Consider the following 19,090-nt stretch of genomic DNA (forward strand, 5'->3'; position numbering starts at 1 on the left):
CCCGGCCCGCCCCGCCCGGCGGCAGGGCAGGGCTGAGCACGGCCCGGCCCCGGCGCCGCCCCGTACCGGCAGCAGGGAGCTCGGCCGTCCGGCCCAGCCGCGGCCGCTGTCGCCATGGCGATAAGCCCCGCAGCCAACCGTGCGCCGCTTCCGCTGACGTCCGCCCCGACACGTGGATCCAAGATGGCGGCGTCGGCGGCAATGGTGAGTGCGGCGGCCCAGCCGCCCGGCCCGGCCCCGGTGCGGCCCCTTGGCCCGGCCGCCTCCTCCTGGGACGTGGGGCGGGCCCGGCCGGCCCGGGCAGGCGGCGCGGGGTGCGGTGCGGAGGCTCCGGCCCGAGCCTGCGGGGCACTGGGAGGGACGCGGCGCCCGGCCCGCGGCCCCGCCGGCCCCCGCCCCGCGGGCTGCGCCGGGCCCGGCCCGGGGGAGGCTCCCCGACCGCGCCGGGGGCTTCGTAGCCGCCCGCGTCTCCGCGGGGCGACCGGCGGTGTCACCGGGGGAGGAGGGCAGGGGCGGGACAGCCCTTGGGGCCCTGCCCGGCGGCGCCGCGCTCCCTCGGCAGCGGCCCTGGCTCCGTGTGCGGGGCTCCGGGCGCTGGCGGGGCCGAGGGACGCGGGGCCGGCCCGGGGGCTCTGCCGGCCTCTCCCCCCTCGGCGCTTCTCTCGAGGCAAGCGCTGGCTGGAGCCGGGTGCGGGGCCGGGTGCGGGGCTGTCGCCCTGGGTGCGGTTTGCACGGGGTGATTCTCGACCCGGGCTGCGAGTGGCCGTTTTGCTTCCCCGTGTCTCCCCGTGTCTATTCTTGAGTTATTCCCGGAATCCTTGGACAGCCGAAGATGTTTCTGGTGGGAATTTGCAAAGGCAGGCGAGCATCGGTGCCACCTCACGGAGAAGAAAATGAGCTGCTGAGATGTTCATTATCTGCCTGAAGTGTTGTAGTAGAAAAATGGACTTTTCTCCTTGCTTTCACAGAAAGATATTTCCTTGATAGTGTGGTGTAAGAATAGCTGCATGAATAAATGATGTGTGCTGATACAAAGGTCGCTGTTGGCCAGGGAGGGGGATGTGAGGTGACTCATGTAGCTTAAAGATTGACAGAAACTGGAATGGAGATTGGAAGAGCGGAGGTTTTCATTTATTTTGTTTTAAGTATCTTCATACTCTGCTGGCTTTCCTCCCAGGCAGGGAGGAGGGAGTATCTGAGTTGGCCTTGAGAGCTGAAGATGGTCCTGCTGGGAATTTCCTTGTAGCCTTCTCTTTCATAAAAGGCAGAGAAGACTGCTAACAGCTCTCCTGGTGTCAAAGGAGCTCTCTGAAATCAATGTGAATGCAGCACTTGTCTCCTATCGAAAGGCTTTCAGTGACTCCTCCAAGTGCAAGGGTGAGCTGGGCAGAGATGCAATAAAGATGAGCTTGTCCAAACAGTTGTTAAGGACATCTAATGAGGCAGCCCTCGAAAAAGGGGGGCAAGTGTCAGGCTGGCACCTCGAAGGGGGTGAAGAGCAGGTGCTGTTAGCACTGTGCATGTCCTGTTAATGTGCCTGAAGGTAGAATAAATGTGGGAGAGAGCTTTGATTTGCTCTCTTACATGTGGTGGTTTTTTCCTCCCACGAAGCAGTGGGTTATGTCTGTCTTCCCTTTCTGTAACCATATTAAAAAGTTTTGGTAAGTGGAACAGGGTATCAGAGCTTTGTGAATCCAGCTGGACAAGTGGCTCAGCATAGCTTGTGTTTTCCCTGTTTTTCTTTGAAACTGTCTTTGAAAGTTAAAACCTCTTGATTATGGCTTTTTGATGTCCCTCTTGCCCTTCTGTGCAGAAAAGAGGTGGGACGATGTCCATCATTTTGTTCATATGATATCCATCATTGTTGCTTCCTTTTCCTTCCTTTCAGCAAATACTATATTGTGGTCTTAAGTTTGCATGGATTATGAAACTGTAAGATGTAAACCAGCCCTAGTACAGTATCAGCTCTATTAAAATGCTTGCGGGATGCTTGAAATTGCTGCTGCTGTTCAAAGTTTTTTTCAAGCTGTCAGTCTGTAGAAAATAATTGCCAGCAACCTGGGCAGGGATGTCCTGGACTCAAATGGGCCAGCCATGGGCTCTCTGGGTTAGGTTGGAGCGTGTGGCAGAGTGCCACAGGGAAAAACTTCTTGTTGGCTTCTCTTTGCCCCTTCCCTTAAATAAATGTTGGAGTTCAGACCCTGACAGTGGTGGCTTCAGGGAGTGCAAGCCATAGGGAAGCACACACATGTGCCTGGTAGTGGCATAAATGCATGTTGTAGGGTCTCTTTGTGCTTGCTCAAGCTGGGATTTGGCTAAACAATTCCTGTGTTTTCAATTCCAGTGTGTTCTGTAAACTTTGTGAATTTGCAGAAAATGGCAGTGTTATTAAAGTAATTCTAAGTGAGGTAAATCAGAGAAACTGTGTCCTGGAATTGTTTGTAGATATCGTCTGGTGATAATTACCCAGAAATACATTCTCAGAGAGGGTTTGAGTGCAAACTTCCGTTCTTGTTGCTGCGCACAGGACAAGAAATACTGTTAGAATGTCTGCAAGGAAGGTTTGTATTAATTTATTCTTACAGTGAAGTGCTTCGTTCTAAAGGTAATGATAGGAACAGATTTTCAGAACCTTTCAGGAGAGATCCCACAGACTTTAGAGTAGTTGCTGTTGCCCTTAGAGGACAGGAGTGCCAAGTTATGTGCTGGTGGGGAGAGCAGCTGCCGCCACTGCTTGGAGGGGTGGTTAGTGTGGCTGTGCTGGCAGCAGTGCCAGCTGGTCCCGGGGTGACGTGCTCTGCCTGCTCTGTGCTATGATTTCCCCAGGCTACTTTCCACTGGTGTGAGAGAGAAATCTGAGTGTGACTTCTGCCAGGGTGCTGCATGCAGAAAGAATATAGTGACATTTGAAATAGCCACACCCCCACACCCAAGTCTATTTCCCCCGGTTTTGAGAGAAAGAAGTTTGCTTTCCTTCAGCAGGCTCTTTGCATGTGATCGATGACTTCAGTGTGAGTAGTGCTGATTTGGGGAACAGGGGCAGGAGGGGTTGATTGTGCTTCTGCTGTTACTTCTCTCATTTAGGTCACACCCTCCTAAGAAAGGCCCTCTTGCAAGTCTGTGTCTGCCATGTATGCATATAGTAAAATAACAAGGTTTAGTCAGTTATTTTGCAACTGGGTTTTTCTTGATCTGGAGTTGTGCATGTTTATTGTGCTACTTGTTGCTTTGTTGAACAATTTCCTGGCATCTCAGATGCAAGGCTGTGATCTGAGAGATTTATTTTTTTTGTGCATATGTTTTGAAGTGTAAATAATTGGTAAAGGCCACGAAAGCAGTGTCTCTCCTGTCTGCTGGAAGTCTGTGCCTCACCAGGGCTCTGTGACAACTAAAGCAGAGCTCCATCCTGTGAGTTTTAACTTTCCATAGGAGATAACTTAGCTTGCAGGCATCTCCCAAATGAGATGATTGCCTGGCCAGGCCCATGAGTTATGCAGATGTTTTGGCATGTGTCCATGTTGTCATTGCTAAGCTGCTGCCTTCATTTGGACAAGATGAAGCACATCTGTCAATGTGAAAGCAAAGATCCTGATAAAGGCACCTGGCTTCAACCTGCACGTGCTCTGCTGGGTGTGAGCTGCTGGGTTGGGAAACTGCGCTGGGCATTTCCTTCAAACTTCACTTCCCAAGCTCCCCCCACCTGTTGCATACCAGCGTTCCCATTTCTTGCTATAAAATGTTTTTTTCCTGGCAAGGCTTTCCATAGTCTCCCTCTTGTTTTCCTGTTCCCTGGTGCTGCCTGAGTCATCGTCATCTGTATGCAAAGAGCCTGATTTCTGCCAAAGGTGTCATCAAAATTTTCACCTTCTCCATGCTTGCATGTCTCCTGGGCACCTTCCAAAGTTCGTCCTTATTTTGTTGTCTCGCAGGCTTTTCAGGGCAAGGATGGCACTGGTGTATTTTTTGTTTTTATTAAGTAATATTGGCTGTGTGTCGGGCACTTCAGTGACAAACAAAGCAAGCAAATTGCTGCAGGGTGCTGGCTGCTGGAAAGCATGTTGTAGGACAAGAGTGCTGTTTCCTTCCAGTGCTTCACCTACCCAGGGACTACTTGGTTGGAGAGTCACAGGGCACTCTTTTACAAGATCATAGAAGGCAAAATTCAGTGAAGCACAGAAAACAAGCCCCGCATTGTTTCAAGGTAGATTGGTATTGAAGTCCAAGCAATTTTAGAAAGAGTGCTTCCCCGGTTCCTTCCCAGATGAGGCTTTTTGCCTGCATTAAGCTTTGCCTAGAATAGATCTGAAAGTCTCCCTTGTACACAAAAAAGATATAGCTGATAATTTGGAATTAACACATTTTATGTAGGTGCCTAGCATTTGCATCTTAAATGCATTTTAGATTTTTCAAACCCCCAACTTTTATGACTTCTTTATTTCATCCTGCTCAGTTCCAGTAACTCTGGATGCTCTGTTAGCCCTTGCTGGTGTCTGGGCCAAGTGTACCTTACTAGCCTCAGAATAAGGTGGAAAGAAGTGTGGGGGCAATGAATGCAGATTATCTTTTTTTTTTCCAGATTATTTTTTTCCCCTGACCTGACGAAGGATCCCTGTGATAGAGCTGCTATTTGTCCACACCTGGCTTGTGAATGTGAAGCTGTTGAATGTTTCCTCTGGTGCTGGGTGCGTGCTGACCATGCCCCAGTGCTGTGCTGAGAAAGGCTGTGGCTTTAGCAGCCCATCCCTTCCAGGCGGGAGGAGTGATGCTGCTGGCAGTGCCCTGGGGCTGTGGCTGTGCCCAGAGCTCTGGCCAGCTGCCCTCTGGGTCCTGGATCCCAGCTCCCCTCCACCTTCCTGGTGGATCACTGCTGATGGGGAGCAGCCGTGCCAGGGCTGGCTGTTTGGGACAGGCTCTGCGGGCAGCTGCTGGGAGCCTGGGGCTCGGTGTTCTTTCTCCTTTGCTGCTTGTGGTATCGGTCTTGTGTCCATGAGGGAGCCTTGCGTTTCATTCCCTCATGGCCTGCCCAGACGACGTTAGTTGGTGGGAGGGTAGTGCTGAACCCTGGGCAGGCACCGGGCTGGTGGTGGCTCTTTTCAGTCCAAGCCCATCTTGCTTGGTCAGTCTGTTTACTCTCCCTTTTCCCTTCTATATTTGTCTTCCCACCCCTGATTGCAGAGCTCCTGCGTGTGGGTGGAGGGGCAGCAGGGCACAAGAGAGCGACTCTGCCTGCCCTGCCTGAGGACGTGCAGTGGAAGGCAGCAATTGTGTTTGTTGTGGCTGCAGCATTAGCTCAAGAGCTGTCCCAAACCAGACTCCGGGTTTTGTGTGGTTTTCCAGTGGTACCATACAGGGAGTTTAGGAGAACGGGCTGAAGCTAGTAACAGTAGAGCTGATATTCTAATCCAGCTAATTACTAATACTTTTTAAAGCTTGATTTTCATTTCACAGCCTTCCTGCTTGCACTTGAGCTGGGCTAGGTTACCTGAAGTATTGGTAGGGACTGGGGAGGTAGCAGAGTCTGTTAGAGGGTTTGCTGCTGCAGCCGGCGTGCAGGGTCTGGCTTGTGTTGGAGTCTCCGTGGAACTGATTGAACCTTCCAGCCTGACCCATCTCCTTGCTCCCTGAAAAAGGGATACTTTTTGCCATGTGACTGAGCAGTGTTGTGGCCAGGAGGGGCGACGACAAAAGATTGGAATAGGAGGGACTGGTGATGTGACCGTCCCTTTGGATGCAGCCAGCGGTTAGTTTGGTGTCACTCCTTACCCTACACTTACTCTACTGCAGGCAGCAGTGTGTGACCATCAGTCCACAGTGGCTACTGTGCAGAGCTGACAGAAACCCAGTGCCAGGACTACGACCCTCTTCTCTAGTAATCCATGGAGTTTTCTAACACAGGGGTGTTAAATGGGTGGGAGTAGAAAAGTCAGATGACAGCCTGCTAGGTGAAGCCTGTTACAGATAAGAAATGCATTTTTCTTGTGGCTGAGCAAAGCCAATGTTTTCCTAATTGCAGAGGAAGAGACAGAGATGTGCAGAGTGAAGTGATGAGAGTCGCAAAACAAAGTTAAGAATAGCTTTTCTGAATTTAATTTGTGTTTAATCGCCTGACTGTACAGCTTTTCTAAGTCTAGGATGAACACTTGCAGTATTGTTGTCAATCTCTAATGTTCCCACATTTCTGTTGTATTTTAATGGGTTTTCTTATTTTTGCAGGAAAGGCTAAGGTATACACTCATCTTGCTGTTGTTGCTACACAGCACAGACTCTTTCTATGTACCTGGTGTGGCTCCTATCAACTTTCATCGCAATGATCCTGTAGAAATAAAGGTAGGATGAACTTAGATGGAGCTGATAGTCTGTTTGGTATGGGTTTTCTTGTGGTTTGGTTTTTTCCTTCTTCGTATCGTAGCAGCTAAGTGGGACTAGAAAGTCAAATTTGGGGATCCTGTTAGTAAAATTTTGGGGGCAGATATTTTATATTTTTCACGTTTGTGTAGGGTGTTGGGGATGAGCAGCCCTCAAGTGCTCACTGGTGCTGTTGTACGCTGCAGTTGGCAACATGAGTTTCTGTCTTGCATATCTTCTGCCAAGTTTCTTCAGCAGTTTCACCAAAGTCCTTAAGATGTTGCTGTATTTGGGGAAAAAGAGCTCTCTTTCTCACTTTAGCTTTGAAGTGAATTTAATCAGAGATCTGTCTCCAGCATTATACTGACTCTCAAAGTGCTTGTTGAGGGTGGGCCTTTAGGTAGTGGGTGAATGGTAGAATGAAGAAGTGGTTTGAATCAGACCTTTTCAATTTTCTCTTCTACTTAGTTTGCTCATGTTGTGTCTTCAAGTCAAGTGAAATCCATGGCAAGCCTTTTCCAAGTGCAGGCATTTGTCCTTGAGCGTTGTACATCTTACAGTCCAGGCTGGCTGAAGGGCTGTACCTGTGCAGTATTGCTGATAGTGAACGACGGAACTGCTTCACCCGTACAGGAGGAAGCCAGGCTTGGTTTCCAGACATCAGCAATATATAGCCTATTTCATTTATTTTTCTAAAGCTGTGGCTTCTGTCTCAGCAAAATCCAGCACCCTTGGGGATGCTGAGGTTGGCTGCTCCCATATGAAGCACAACACAGTTTTCTCTTCAGCCACAGGCTGCCAGATGTAGGTTATTTTTAAGCAAACAAGACTTGCCTGTGGCTACAGTAAGCTTCCCAGAAGAAGGGGGTATTGGAATGACTGTTCTCAAAGGGATTTCATGAGCCAAATGCTTCCTCAAGTGATAAGGCAAGTCAGCAGGTTTGCCAGCGCTCTTCCAATAAATGAGCTTGGCTGTGTTACAAAACACTTCTGGTTTTTGGAGCAACTGTGGCCTTGGCTATCATGGTATATCTCCACACTTCCCTTGTGCCATGTGATTTGTGGGACCTCTCCAGAAATGTTTGGGTTTTGTCACCATCCGTTGTCTTCCCAATCTGATGGCTCTTTGGCTTTCCTTGCAGAGGTGAAAATTGCTGAACTGTAGGTCCAGTGTGACATGATTTATTTATTTATTTGAGAAAATAACTGCAGTCTTGTATGAAATGTGTGTCTCGAATCTCTTTTGAGCTCTTTGTTGTTTCTTAAGACTCCACTGAGTCATAAATTTGTGAAACCAATCCACCACGCTTCTTTCTTCAAGTGTTTCACTGTTTGTGATTGAAATGCTACTAAATCGTAGTGTAGAGAATGTACAACTAGGAATTGTGCAAAAGGAAAGAAAGCTGCAGCTCTCCCAGGAACATCCGTCTTGGTTTTTTTAAAATTTTTTTATGATTTATTTAACAGCTTCCAAAAGTGACCTTTATGGGAGGTGTCTTGAAGTAAGCTTCAGCTTCTGGCTGATGCTGAGAGGACAGGAAACTATCAGAGTTCTTTCATGGGAATAATCCTTCCATTTTTCCTCCAGGCTGTGAAGCTCACCAGCTCACGAACCCAGCTACCGTACGAGTACTACTCATTGCCCTTCTGCCAACCCACCAAGATAACATACAAGGCTGAGAATCTTGGTACGTATCTGTTGAACAGCATGTTCCCCAGCAGTAAGTGGGCTGCCATTAATAAGCTGCGTGAGGGGGGTATGTTTACAGGAGTAAAAGCAATTGCAAATGTCATCTCTAATAAACTGCTTGTGGAGAGCCTACTTCTTCTAATTTGTTATATGCTGGCTGTTTGCAAACTAGGATGTCCATATATTGGAAAGAGGAAATGCCTTTCCTGAAGGAGGGCATATAACCTGCTTTATAAATAGTGCTTGATACTTCCAAGAAAATAGCTAAACTGTCCTTCAATCTTACCCTTGCTTGTGGTAACAAAGGGGACTTGCTGTTGTCACTCCAACTGTACAGTGCGCTGCCAGCCCAGTGGTAGGATCAGTGGCGAGAAGCCTGGCCGTCTTCCACCCTGCCCTTATTTTCCTGTTTTCCAGGTGAGGTTCTTCGGGGGGACCGAATTGTAAATACCCCTTTCCAGGTTTCCATGAATGTGGAGAAGAAATGTGAGGTTCTGTGCAACTTTCCCAATAAGCCAGTGACTCTGACGGTGGAGCAGAGCAAGCTGATCGCTGAGAGGATCAGGGAAGATTATTATGTCCATCTGTGAGTCATCTCAAGCATGGGTTTGTGTCAGGGGGGTTCTGTGCTGTGGACAAATTTGATCTGAAATCTGTGTTTTCAGCATTGCTGATAACCTCCCTGTGGCAACACGGCTGGAGTTTTATTCCAATCGTGAGGAAGAGGAGAAGAAGAAGGAGAAGGATGTGCAGTTTGAGCATGGATACAGGCTTGGATTTATGGACGGTAACAAGGTAGAGACTGCAGATGCTGTCTGAGGGGTACCTGGAAGAGATCTGGGTGTCTGTCAGAGGTTGTCGGAAGTCTACCAGAGAGCATCGGAATTAGGAATGCAACCAACGGCTTTTATAAAGAGTGGAAATATGAGAGAGAGGTCTCTTATTGGAAGAAGGGGATGGGTGCTAGACTACTGGTACGATAGCCAGGAGTCCTAGCTTTGGCTTGCTGTGTAATGTCAGACAAACTCATGCAGTCATTTCCCCTCAGCAGAGCAAAGGCAGTGTACCCCAAAGGCTAGCTCGTCTTTGACAGTCTTGGAGCATCTTGTATTTAAAAAAAAAATAAAAAAAAAGTCAAGTGTTTACTGGGGGAAAAGCTGCTTAAGTTTGCAAATGGAAACATAGCACGTGTGTTCCTGGCAGGTATTTTCCATGATTGTGTGCCCTAAGATTAGCTATTTGATTTAACACACATTGGTTCATCATACTCAAGTGTTCAGTGCCACACACAGCTCTGATCTCTTGAGCCCAAGTTCTTACGGGTGGATGAACCTGCTGTGCCTGCTTGGGGTCATTGTACTTTGTTCATGTAAGAGCCTTTTGAAAGCACAAGCTGAGGACAGCTGTGGGGCCCCACAGAGTCTGGGGAATGTATGTCTGTCTGGGAGAAAAAGCAGGCAGGAGACTCGGGGTTGTAGCTACCATGGTCTTTCCAACCTAAATTTGGTGATTTTGCTGCCACTGTTTGAGATGTGAAATATAATGGTATTTTCCATGCCAGAAATAGACCAAACATTGTCCCTGATGCTTGGAGTGGTTGAGGCATTAACCTTTTCAATGTCTCTGTTCCCTTCTCTTATTCTTTTAGCCTTGGAAGGTGTTAGCCTGATCTTGCTCTGTAGCACAATGCATGCAGGAACAGTTGGAGTCTAGTTTTCTTCACTGAAGCTGCTTTCTGTAGTTATTGCTTCTCAACTTTGCCTGTCCCTTCCTTGGGGCGCTAACACTTTATTTAATGTCAATCTATTTTAGTTCTACCTGCACAACCACCTCTCCTTCATCCTTTACTACCACAGAGAGGATGTGGAAGAGAACCAGGAGCCCACCTACAGGGTTGTGCGTTTTGAAGTGATTCCCCAAAGTATTAAACTGGAAGGTAAGATCCTGTTAGGGAGGGGACTGAGGGAGAAGAATCTCTTGTAGGGCAAGGGGTTGAATGCCGCTGATGTAGCAGGTTGCCAGGTGTTGCTTCCATTATAGTCTTGGGGCACAGAAAGGAGAGAGTCCAAATTACAAGAACAATTAACCCTTTTGTTATTAAGGAAGAACCAACAGTAGAGAGAGAGATCCTTGAAATGCAATCCAGGGAAAATTAATTCATATAAAAAGATCAGAGTTTGACATGTTTGGGGTTGGATTTTTTTGCACTGTGTTATGTAGCATGAAGAATGCATGGCACCTAGCTCTTGTTGGGGCCCAGATCTCCACCACTGGGATGCTGTGTGCTAGTCCAGAGACCCACAGAATGTTTGCAATTACTCTAGGGGGATTGAATTTTAGAAATAATAATTAGGGGAAAAACACTCCTACCTCAGTAAGCCCAACATGAAACAGGTGTTTGAAGGGAAGCTGCTCATCATGTGTATCATGCTGTGCAACTCTGGCAGTGGCAGGCTCTGCTGGAGAGGTCTTCTCAGCGTATCATGGAACAGAGGATTTTTTTTGTGGTCTGGATCCTCTGCTTCAGAGCCTCTGGCTTTTATCCTTCCAGTTCAGGGAAGCCCTATGCACAGCTTTCCTTAAAGTTTGCTAATGGTGCTCTGCTTCCAATGGGAAGAATAGTTTTGCAAACTGCGAAGCAGGTGAGAAAGGAATGAGGGCTTCCCCTGCAGTGTTTGGAGCAATTTCAGCTCGGCACTTTAAAGGTACCTGGGGCCAGGATGGGCAGTCGGGGAGGTGGTGCCTGAGGGATCAGCTGACCTGGTGTGTGCAATGTCTTCCCTTACAGACTTGAAGGCCGATGAGAAGAGTATGTGCACCCTGCCTGAAGCTACGGGTTCTGCCCCTCAGGAAGTAGATCCTTCTAAAGAGAACCAGTTGCTCTTCACCTACTCTGTCCACTGGGAGGTGAGTGAGTAATGGGAAGCTGGCTGGCAACTCGCTACCCCTGGCTGGCTGGCAGTTGGTGCTCCAAGTGTCTGTCACAGAGGTGGTGTGGAAGACGTTGGGAATGTGCTGATATACGAAGAACTTTCCTGTTCTTTCAGGAAAGTGACATTAAATGGGCTTCCCGCTGGGACACCTACCTGACCATGAGCGATGTGCAGATTCATTGGTTTTCTATCATTAACTCGGTTGTGGTCGTCTTTTTCCTTTCAGGTGAGTGAGGTGATGAGAAGAAAGCGTTACCATTAATCTGCAGGGAACTTTCTTTAAGCCTCAGCTGCAGATGGTCAAGGAGGATGTGGCCACATCTGAGCCTGATCACAAGGGGCAGGAAATGAACATTAGCAGATAAAATGTCCCGGTTCAGGCAGCACTCTGTGGGGTCAGACAATTACCCACTTCTGCTCTCCGTCTGGAGTAGCTGAGGGAGTAGAATGTGGTTAATGCAAATATGCATGTCCATACTTAAGGAAAAAAAAAACCCCACAAACCCCAGAGGAAAGCCACAGTGCCCCATTCCTGCTGGAATACTACCTTCCCTACTTCCTGGGGTTTTGTTTCTGTCTTTGCTGAAGGCTGAGGAAAATGGCTCAAGGCTTCCTCTCCTAGCCAGAACTGTGTGTTGGTGGAAGCCATGTAGTTGCATATCATAAGAGTGGCACAGCCATGTGGGAGCCTCTTAAGTTAAACTTGACTTGTGCTTTTTTCAGGTATTCTCAGCATGATCATCATCCGGACGCTCCGGAAGGACATTGCCAACTACAACAAGGAAGATGACATTGTATGCATTTGTTCTTGGGGATGGGATCAGACAGGGAGGGAAGCACAGATGAGGAGAGATCTAGTCTAAAGACTTGGATGTATTGTCTCTTTTCTTGCCCTTGTTTTGCTTTGAGCCCTGAAGATGGGAGGGGCAGTACTGTCCTGTGCTGTCGCAGCACCTTTGGCTGTCTGTGTACGATGGCAGAGATGTCTTCAGACCTCAGTAATGACTGCAGACAGTTCCGTAAATGTGTGCTGTGTGCACTGGCAGTTCAGGTCTGAACTGCTTTAAGGCCAGGAGGAATGAAGTTTCTTAACTAGAATGATAAAATTCTGTAGAAGAACCAGATACAGAGAAATTAACCTCTTGGGCTGGCTGTGGTAGGACCTTAATTTCCTCTGGTGTATTATATCTACGTTACCTTTTTATCCTCTTGTTGCTACAGGAAGATACCATGGAGGAATCCGGTTGGAAACTTGTGCATGGAGATGTCTTCAGGCCTCCACAGTATCCTATGATCCTCAGCTCTCTCCTGGGTTCTGGAATTCAGCTCTTCTGTATGATCCTGATTGTCATCTGTAAGTGGCAGATGTTGCACAGGGTGGCTGTAACAAGAAGCAGAACGATGCTCAGGGGTGTTTGTAGCTCCCGTTGGCTTCAACCTGTGCTCACCTTAGCTTGAGTGAGGTCGCATAAGGCTCCTTCCTGCTGCAGGGCTGACCAAGGCAATAGGCCTGTGCTCAGCATTTCAGAGTTTCTAGATAGCATTTCCCAGCTATCTAGAAGGCATCTTTTTGTGTTTATATTTCCTGTTATCCAGATAGGAGTCCTGGGTGATAGTGGGCTGAGAGACTTTTGCACATGTGTGTCTTGCCTTCTGAGCTGCACCTGCTCAGATCTCTGGGGAAACTGAGGCCAAAGCATGGTCCGTAGCTTGAGATCAAAGCTGTGGCATCTCTCTGGCTGGTGCTGGAGGCTGAGGATGCGTTATGCTTTGAAGGAAATGAGGTCTGTGCAGAAGGCAGAGATTCCAGGCAGCTGTGATCTGCATATGGGACGGGCCCCTGTTCTCCAGATGCGGGCTCACACACGTAGGTCAGAGCCGCTGTTCTTTGTCCTTCTTGCCCTCCACAGTTGTTGCTATGCTGGGGATGCTGTCGCCTTCTAGCCGGGGTGCACTGATGACTACCGCCTGCTTTCTCTTCATGTTCATGGGGTAGGTGCCTCCACTGCTTCCCGCAGCGGTGCTGTCCTGCCTGCCCCTCCTCTCCCTCTCCCCAACAGTGAAAGCTAATTTTCTTTGTCTTGGCTTGTCCAGGGTTTTCGGTGGATTCTTTGCTGGCCGCTTATATCGGACTCTGAAAGGACATCGATGGAAGAAGGGAGCCTTTTGTGTGAGTATCGTAGTGTTCTGTCCTTTTTATCCAGGTTTGATGATGGCGAGATACGTGGATAAGCTCCATGCATACTTGTGGGTAGCTCTGGTCACAGCCTGGCTGTACTGCGGAGATCTGGTGCGGATTGAGTCCTTGTAGCTGTATGTGGAAGGGTGAACACCAGAGCATGTACTGTGGTAAAGCGAGAGGATTGTTTGAGATCCTCCCTGCAGGCCACCCGCTGTGTATTAGTGCTGCAGCAGAAGGGATGCTTCCTCCATGTGTGCCTTGTCGCAGCAACAGACTCATTAATGAGAAACATCTGGCTGATTAGTCACGTGTTTTCTCTTAACCTGTGATTGCTCTTGCAGACAGCTACCCTGTATCCGGGTGTCGTCTTTGGTATCTGCTTCATCCTGAACTGTTTCATCTGGGGGAAACACTCCTCTGGGGCGGTAGGTACTGCCTTGTGCTGGAGCCTGCTGGGTGGGAGGAGGGGGACTGGGCTGGCGGTGGCTTGCTTAGTGTCCCAGTATCTTTCTATATGTGGGTGTCAATGCAGTGGTTGACTGGAGCTTTGGTCTGGCTGGTGACTTCAGTCTTGGGCAGGTGAGCTGTCAGCCTCCCTTTTGTGACTATTGGTGTGATTCCAGGTGCCTTTCCCGACCATGGTGGCCTTGCTCTGCATGTGGTTTGGGATCTCCTTGCCCTTGGTCTACCTGGGTTACTACTTTGGATTTCGCAAACAGCCGTATGACAATCCTGTACGGACAAATCAGATCCCCAGGCAGATCCCGGAGCAGAGGTGGTATATGAATAAATTTGTTGGGTGAGTGAGTGTCTAGGAAATATGGTGAGTTCAGCCCCCTCCCCTCAGTCTCCTTGGGTCGCTGAACATCATCTTCTGCTGTTCTCTGGACACAGACAGATGGCAAATGTGTTTCTTCAAGTAATGTGATATCAGAGACAGTCTTTATAATTGTGATGCGGAATGGCTGGTGCTTATGAAAGTGGTATGTGCTCAACAGTGGGAGCAGCTGTGCCATTTACTCTGTGAGATTTATTCTAGTAATCTGGAGCTGTAGAGCTTTGCTAGGAGCACTCTGTGTGGTTACAGGGGACTTGTAATGGCCAGACAGTTATATTGTGCTGCTTATGATTTTTTTTTTTTCTTGCTCTATAGGATTCTCATGGCTGGTATTCTGCCTTTTGGAGCTATGTTCATTGAACTGTTCTTCATTTTCAGTGTAAGCATTTAACCCACTTTGCTCCTGAATAGGATTCCTCTTGTGCCAAAGCTTTTGAAAGGGAGGGGGCTTCCACTGGAGCACTCCCCTATTCCTGTACCTGCAGAAGGGGCCAGCAGGTCCTCCCCAGGCTGCTTGGTGTTGTTTCCAGAGAGGACTGGGATGTGGGTCTCTTCAGACTGTCCTTTAGCTGAAACCACCTGGAGGTGTCTATGGGACTCTCCTTGGTGATTTGAAGGATGGTGGTAAAAGTGAAAGCTTACTGTAACCTTATGTCAAGGAACTGTTCCAGCTGCTGCCCATTTTTCCCCTTCTGTGGTCAGGGAGGCATTTGCTGTTCCATTGCTAGGGAGATAAAGGGGAATGAACAAACTGCCTCAGAGCTGTCTTTGGGCACCTTTTGCAATCTGATTCTTCTGAATTAACCTGTGAAATGCGTTAGATCTGCAATTTCATCTACATGAGGCTGAGGGGCATCTCGGTTTTCCTTGGGTGAGCTGCTAGAAGTTAGTCTCATGTTCACCAATTGATCACAGTAGCATGGAAACAAATTTCTGCTGTGTCTTTGTTTCAGGCAATCTGGGAGAACCAGTTCTATTACCTTTTTGGCTTCCTCTTCCTGGTGTTTATAATCCTGGTGGTATCGTGCTCCCAAATCAGCATTGTCATGGTGTACTTCCAGCTTTGTGCTGAGGTGAGATTTCCACATTTGTAGTTTCGGTAGCTCAAGGTACTTGCTTCTGGAAAAGCACAGGTCACGTTACTGCTGCTGCTTGGCAGAAATCTAGCATGGCCCAGCTTCGCGAGCGTGATTGCTCCGAGTGCCTCTTGACTTCAATGAGAATTGTAGCTACTTGATTATCTGTGAGGCTGGGAACTATGGTTTCATACAAGAAATTCTGCTGGGAGCAGGGTATTTCGAGCTGATAACTGTTCCTAAAGAAACTGACTTCATTCCATCCACATAAAAAATGAAACACAGGGCCAGAGGTGAGCCATGCTGTTCGGCAGCAGGTGCTGTGATACTGACCTGGCTTTGTTTCACTGTCAGCTTTTCATCCTCTTTGTTTGGAAACACTTCTGTGACAAAGTAGTGCCCCAGCCCCAAACTGTGGTTCTCCTTTGAAGGAAGAGAACCTGAGATGGTGATGCAGGAAAAGGAAGCCTGTGGGATAATGAGGCTTTTCACCCTGCCAGGATTACCGCTGGTGGTGGAGGACCTTCTTGGTGTCTGGAGGATCTGCCTTCTACGTGCTGATCTATGCCATCTTCTACTTCGTAAACAAGGTATTGTTATTCCTTCCGTATGAAAGTGCCACATTTCTAGAGGAGATTGTGGGATTTGGGAAAGGAAATGGTGAGACTGCCTGGTCCTGGTCTGTCCCCATGCCAGCCTGAGGCAGCACACCAGTGGACTGTGCTAACAGAGGGAAGAGAAGGTTGGGAGTGCCCGAGGCCCCTGCCCACAGTACCTGTATGCATGGTGTTCTCCAAGCCACCTCGAAGAGGGTCTCTCTTCAGCTGGACAAAACTGCCTTGAGTGGAGGGTTTCCTCCCTTTGTCACATGCTGCCTTGTCAAGGGCATGGCTGGGTTGGGGAACAAACTCCTTGTTACTTCTGTACTTGATTTTGCTTTTTTTCCCCCTTCTGTTCTAGCTGGATATTGTTGAGTTCATTCCCTCCTTGCTATACTTTGGCTACACTGCCCTCATGGTCTTGTCCTTCTGGCTCCTCACTGGCACCATTGGCTTCTATGCAGCCTACATGTTTGTCCGGAAGATCTATGCCGCAGTGAAAATAGACTGAAGATGTGGAGACCCAGCAGAAAGTAGACACCTCTGAATGCGTGTCCTCCTGGGAATGAAGGGGACACCTTCTCCCAACTCTTTTAAGGAAACAAAATCCAGTGGGAGAATGACAAGAGAAATAAATAACTCCTCGTTTTGGAATGTAACTTTGGCACAGTGTACATGGATTCTGGGCTACTTCTAGGGGGAAAAGGGGTCTGTAGATACCTTACATTTTAACTTTATTATCCTGTTCCATATTCGAGGGAGTTTTTTTAGCAGAGAACTATCCCTCTGTATAAGTAAACCCCCTTTTTGCTAATTCTTTTTTTTTTTTTTTTTTTATGTTGATGAGGAATGGATTTCAGACAGCAGTGGAAACACTTGTGAAAATGTTTTCTTCCAGCCCCTGGGGTGCTCTAGGATTCAGGGAGACTCTTCAGAAAAATATCAGACTGGGTTTCTTTCCTGCCTTCATGTCTACACAGAAGAGGGAGCTTGACTATGGCAAAATAAAAGGAGCCTGAAGGCTTAGCCAGCGTGAGTCTGGTGTGCTCTGACCGTTGAAGCCCTGGCTTCGGCTTGTTTACAATTTGATGGAGGTGCCATTCGGAGCCTGGGAAGTGCAATTTCACCCTGAGAGAGCTTGAGAATTGCAACCCTCGGCATCGCTTCTCCATCCCTCCAGCCTTGGACAGCATGGGCCACTTCGGATGCCTGCACTAGAAGGGCTGAGGGAGGGTGGGATTTCCTCTCTTTTGGAAGGTGCAGCCAGCAGCAGCAGGACGTAATGTTCTGGTGGAAGTGACGTGATTGTGCTGGTGCTGGAATACAGGACTGGAAGGATGCGCGAGGTAACTACAAAGGTTTGTTCTGTTGATTAGCTCTGCTCCAGCTGCGTGAGGAAATGGGGCAGGCTTCCTTCCCGGGAACCCCACTGGGATTGTGCAGAATCCCTGTGGAGAGAAGGCTTTGACACCACTGCTTTAGTGCCAAGCAATCTGATGCAGTATTGGGCCTGAGCTGCCGCGAGGTGTGTGCAGGCCCTGCAGAAGGGGCTGGGGACATGGGGAGTGGCCCCGAGGAGTTCTCCCATTGCCAGGAGCGGGCTCTCTCACCACCTGCTCTGTGCTCCAGCTGCTCTTGCTGCTCTCTGCTCCTCCTCTTAGATTCTCTACCTCCACGAAACAGACAAAGTGTACACCCCTAAAAGCTGTATCTTGTTCTTCTCCACAAAATGGTCCAAGCCCTCCGGGACAGCCAATGTGGGCTCTTCTGCAGTGGGCTCCTCCCTTTTTCTGTGGCTCGATGCCTGAATCAGCCCATGGGAAACTCTTTTTAAAAAAGAGGTTAAAGGTTGGTTGTTTTTTTTAATTTTGCTCATTTAAATTATATTTACCAGAAAAAGGTTCCACATTACGGTGAAGGCTTCTTCCATCCCCAGACTAGCTGGATTCAGGGCTACAGGGGGGAGGTTTTTTAGTGAGATCTACGAACGTTTTGCTTTTGCTTCTTGCTGTAGTAAGCAGCAAGGTCTCCAAATGACCAGCTGCTACAGGTGACGCCATTCCAACCCAGAACTGTCCAAAGCCTTCCCTGTTACCAGCACTGATGTGCACTCTTGTGTGTTTTGGGGCTTTTTTTTTAACTCCAGTTGCTGTAAGTTTCCACCAGGTCCATGCAAGGACCTGTGTCCCTTATCAACAGCCTTGCCCCCTGCAGGGAGCTGGCTTCCCAGGCAGCTTGACTCCTTGGCACCGAGTCTTTCCAGCTTTGCCCAATAGCTTCTTCGGCTGCCTGTCATGCCAGCCTAATCAGCTAGGAATAAAGGATGGAAAAAGGGAGAAGGGGATGTGTGAGCCAACTGTGCTGTGGAGTCCTGCGTCAGTTCTGATTTGAGATCCCTCTCTGAGACTTTGGTTGACTTTTATTTTCTGCCCCTGCCCCAGTGGAGAGGCTCAGCCAGCATTGATTTCTCTCCCTTCCCCAAAATGTTTTCTCTGTATTCTTTGTAATTTTTAATTAATGTATGTATTCTTTGTGTTCAATTGTAAATAAATCTGCCGTTGTCCTGTTGTCCTGCTTTCCTGGGTTCTCCTAAGCCACCTCTTGAGACTTTCTTTTCATAACACTTAGCCTGTTTGACACCTGTGTGGTCTTTGACACGTAGCTTCAGTCAGAAGTGGAACTTGGAATACACTGTGGTTTTCTTTGTAAAATTTTTCTCCCAGTAAACTTGACTGAGCAGTAATGTTTTTCCCAGCATGGCATGTCCTGTATACTGCCATACATTGTAATTAAAATGCCACCAGTCAAGGTATTTGGGTCTGTTTCTTGCTGTACTGCTCTCCTGTGCTACAGGATAAGACCCCTTCAGCAACTCATCTCTTGTGTACGCAATGTTATTTGACTTGCACAGTACCGAGGACTGTTTGGATGGCTGACGGGCTGGCAGGGTCAGGCAAATACGTGGTGTTTTTGAGCAACGGGCGAGAGTACAGCTGAGAAGCGAGCTGCCATTTCCTTCCCCTGTGGAGTATTTTGGGGGGTGTTGGTTCTGCAGAAGCTGGACCTTCATCGTCAGTGTGATGCCTTTCTGCTGGCAGGTGTCCATGGTGGGAAAGCAGCAAGTGTCCTGAGGGAGGGGCAGTGAAATAGCTTTTTCTTGTGCTGAGCAGAGCAATGGATGTGGCAGCCGGGGCTGGAATGCGTTGCAGGGCCGCTGGTGGTCAGGGCTGCTGGGTGGCTGCGACCCTGATCAGCTGCCGAGACCAGAGCAGGCAAATAACTTACTCGGAACAGGTAAATCTTTGCAATAGCACTGCCCTTACAAAAGGGAAAGGAAGGCTCCAGCTCCACCAACAGGACAATTTTTTGAACTTTTCATTTGTAGACAGACGTGGAAGCGGTGCTGCCGTGTCGTGTCCCGCCGGAG

At 48.6% G+C, this 19,090-nt stretch overlaps 2 protein-coding genes across 2 annotated transcripts in view; one reads left to right on the forward strand and one right to left on the reverse strand.

Annotated features, from left to right (window-relative positions):
* Window positions 1-19,090, reverse strand: part of BCL2L1 (BCL2 like 1) — a 198,432-nt gene that overhangs the window by 119,928 nt on the left and 59,414 nt on the right. The window lies entirely within an intron of this gene.
* Window positions 54-18,231, forward strand: TM9SF4 (transmembrane 9 superfamily member 4). Its single transcript, XM_055722617.1, has 18 exons — window positions 54-204; window positions 6,214-6,327; window positions 7,934-8,033; window positions 8,453-8,621; window positions 8,701-8,830; window positions 9,848-9,971; window positions 10,824-10,942; window positions 11,083-11,194; window positions 11,692-11,762; window positions 12,190-12,322; window positions 12,879-12,960; window positions 13,063-13,138; window positions 13,492-13,575; window positions 13,774-13,949; window positions 14,304-14,367; window positions 14,942-15,061; window positions 15,565-15,654; window positions 16,025-18,231. Exons 1-18 carry the CDS (start codon window positions 115-117, stop codon window positions 16,172-16,174), a joined length of 2,004 nt encoding a protein of 667 aa, XP_055578592.1. The 5' UTR covers window positions 54-114; the 3' UTR covers window positions 16,175-18,231.

The sequence above is a fragment of the Falco cherrug genome, chromosome 10 (assembly GCF_023634085.1).
Source record: "Falco cherrug isolate bFalChe1 chromosome 10, bFalChe1.pri, whole genome shotgun sequence".
Taxonomy (NCBI): domain Eukaryota; kingdom Metazoa; phylum Chordata; class Aves; order Falconiformes; family Falconidae; genus Falco; species Falco cherrug.

Excerpts from the sequence above, each read along its gene's own strand:
- TM9SF4 (XM_055722617.1), top strand. The coding sequence starts at position 115 with ATGGCGATAAGCCCCGCAGCCAACCGTGCGCCGCTTCCGCTGACGTCC. Across the intron at positions 6,328-7,933 it reads ATGATCCTGTAGAAATAAAG|GCTGTGAAGCTCACCAGCTC; the intron begins GTAGGATGAACT and ends TTTTTCCTCCAG. Across the intron at positions 15,062-15,564 it reads ACTTCCAGCTTTGTGCTGAG|GATTACCGCTGGTGGTGGAG; the intron begins GTGAGATTTCCA and ends TCACCCTGCCAG.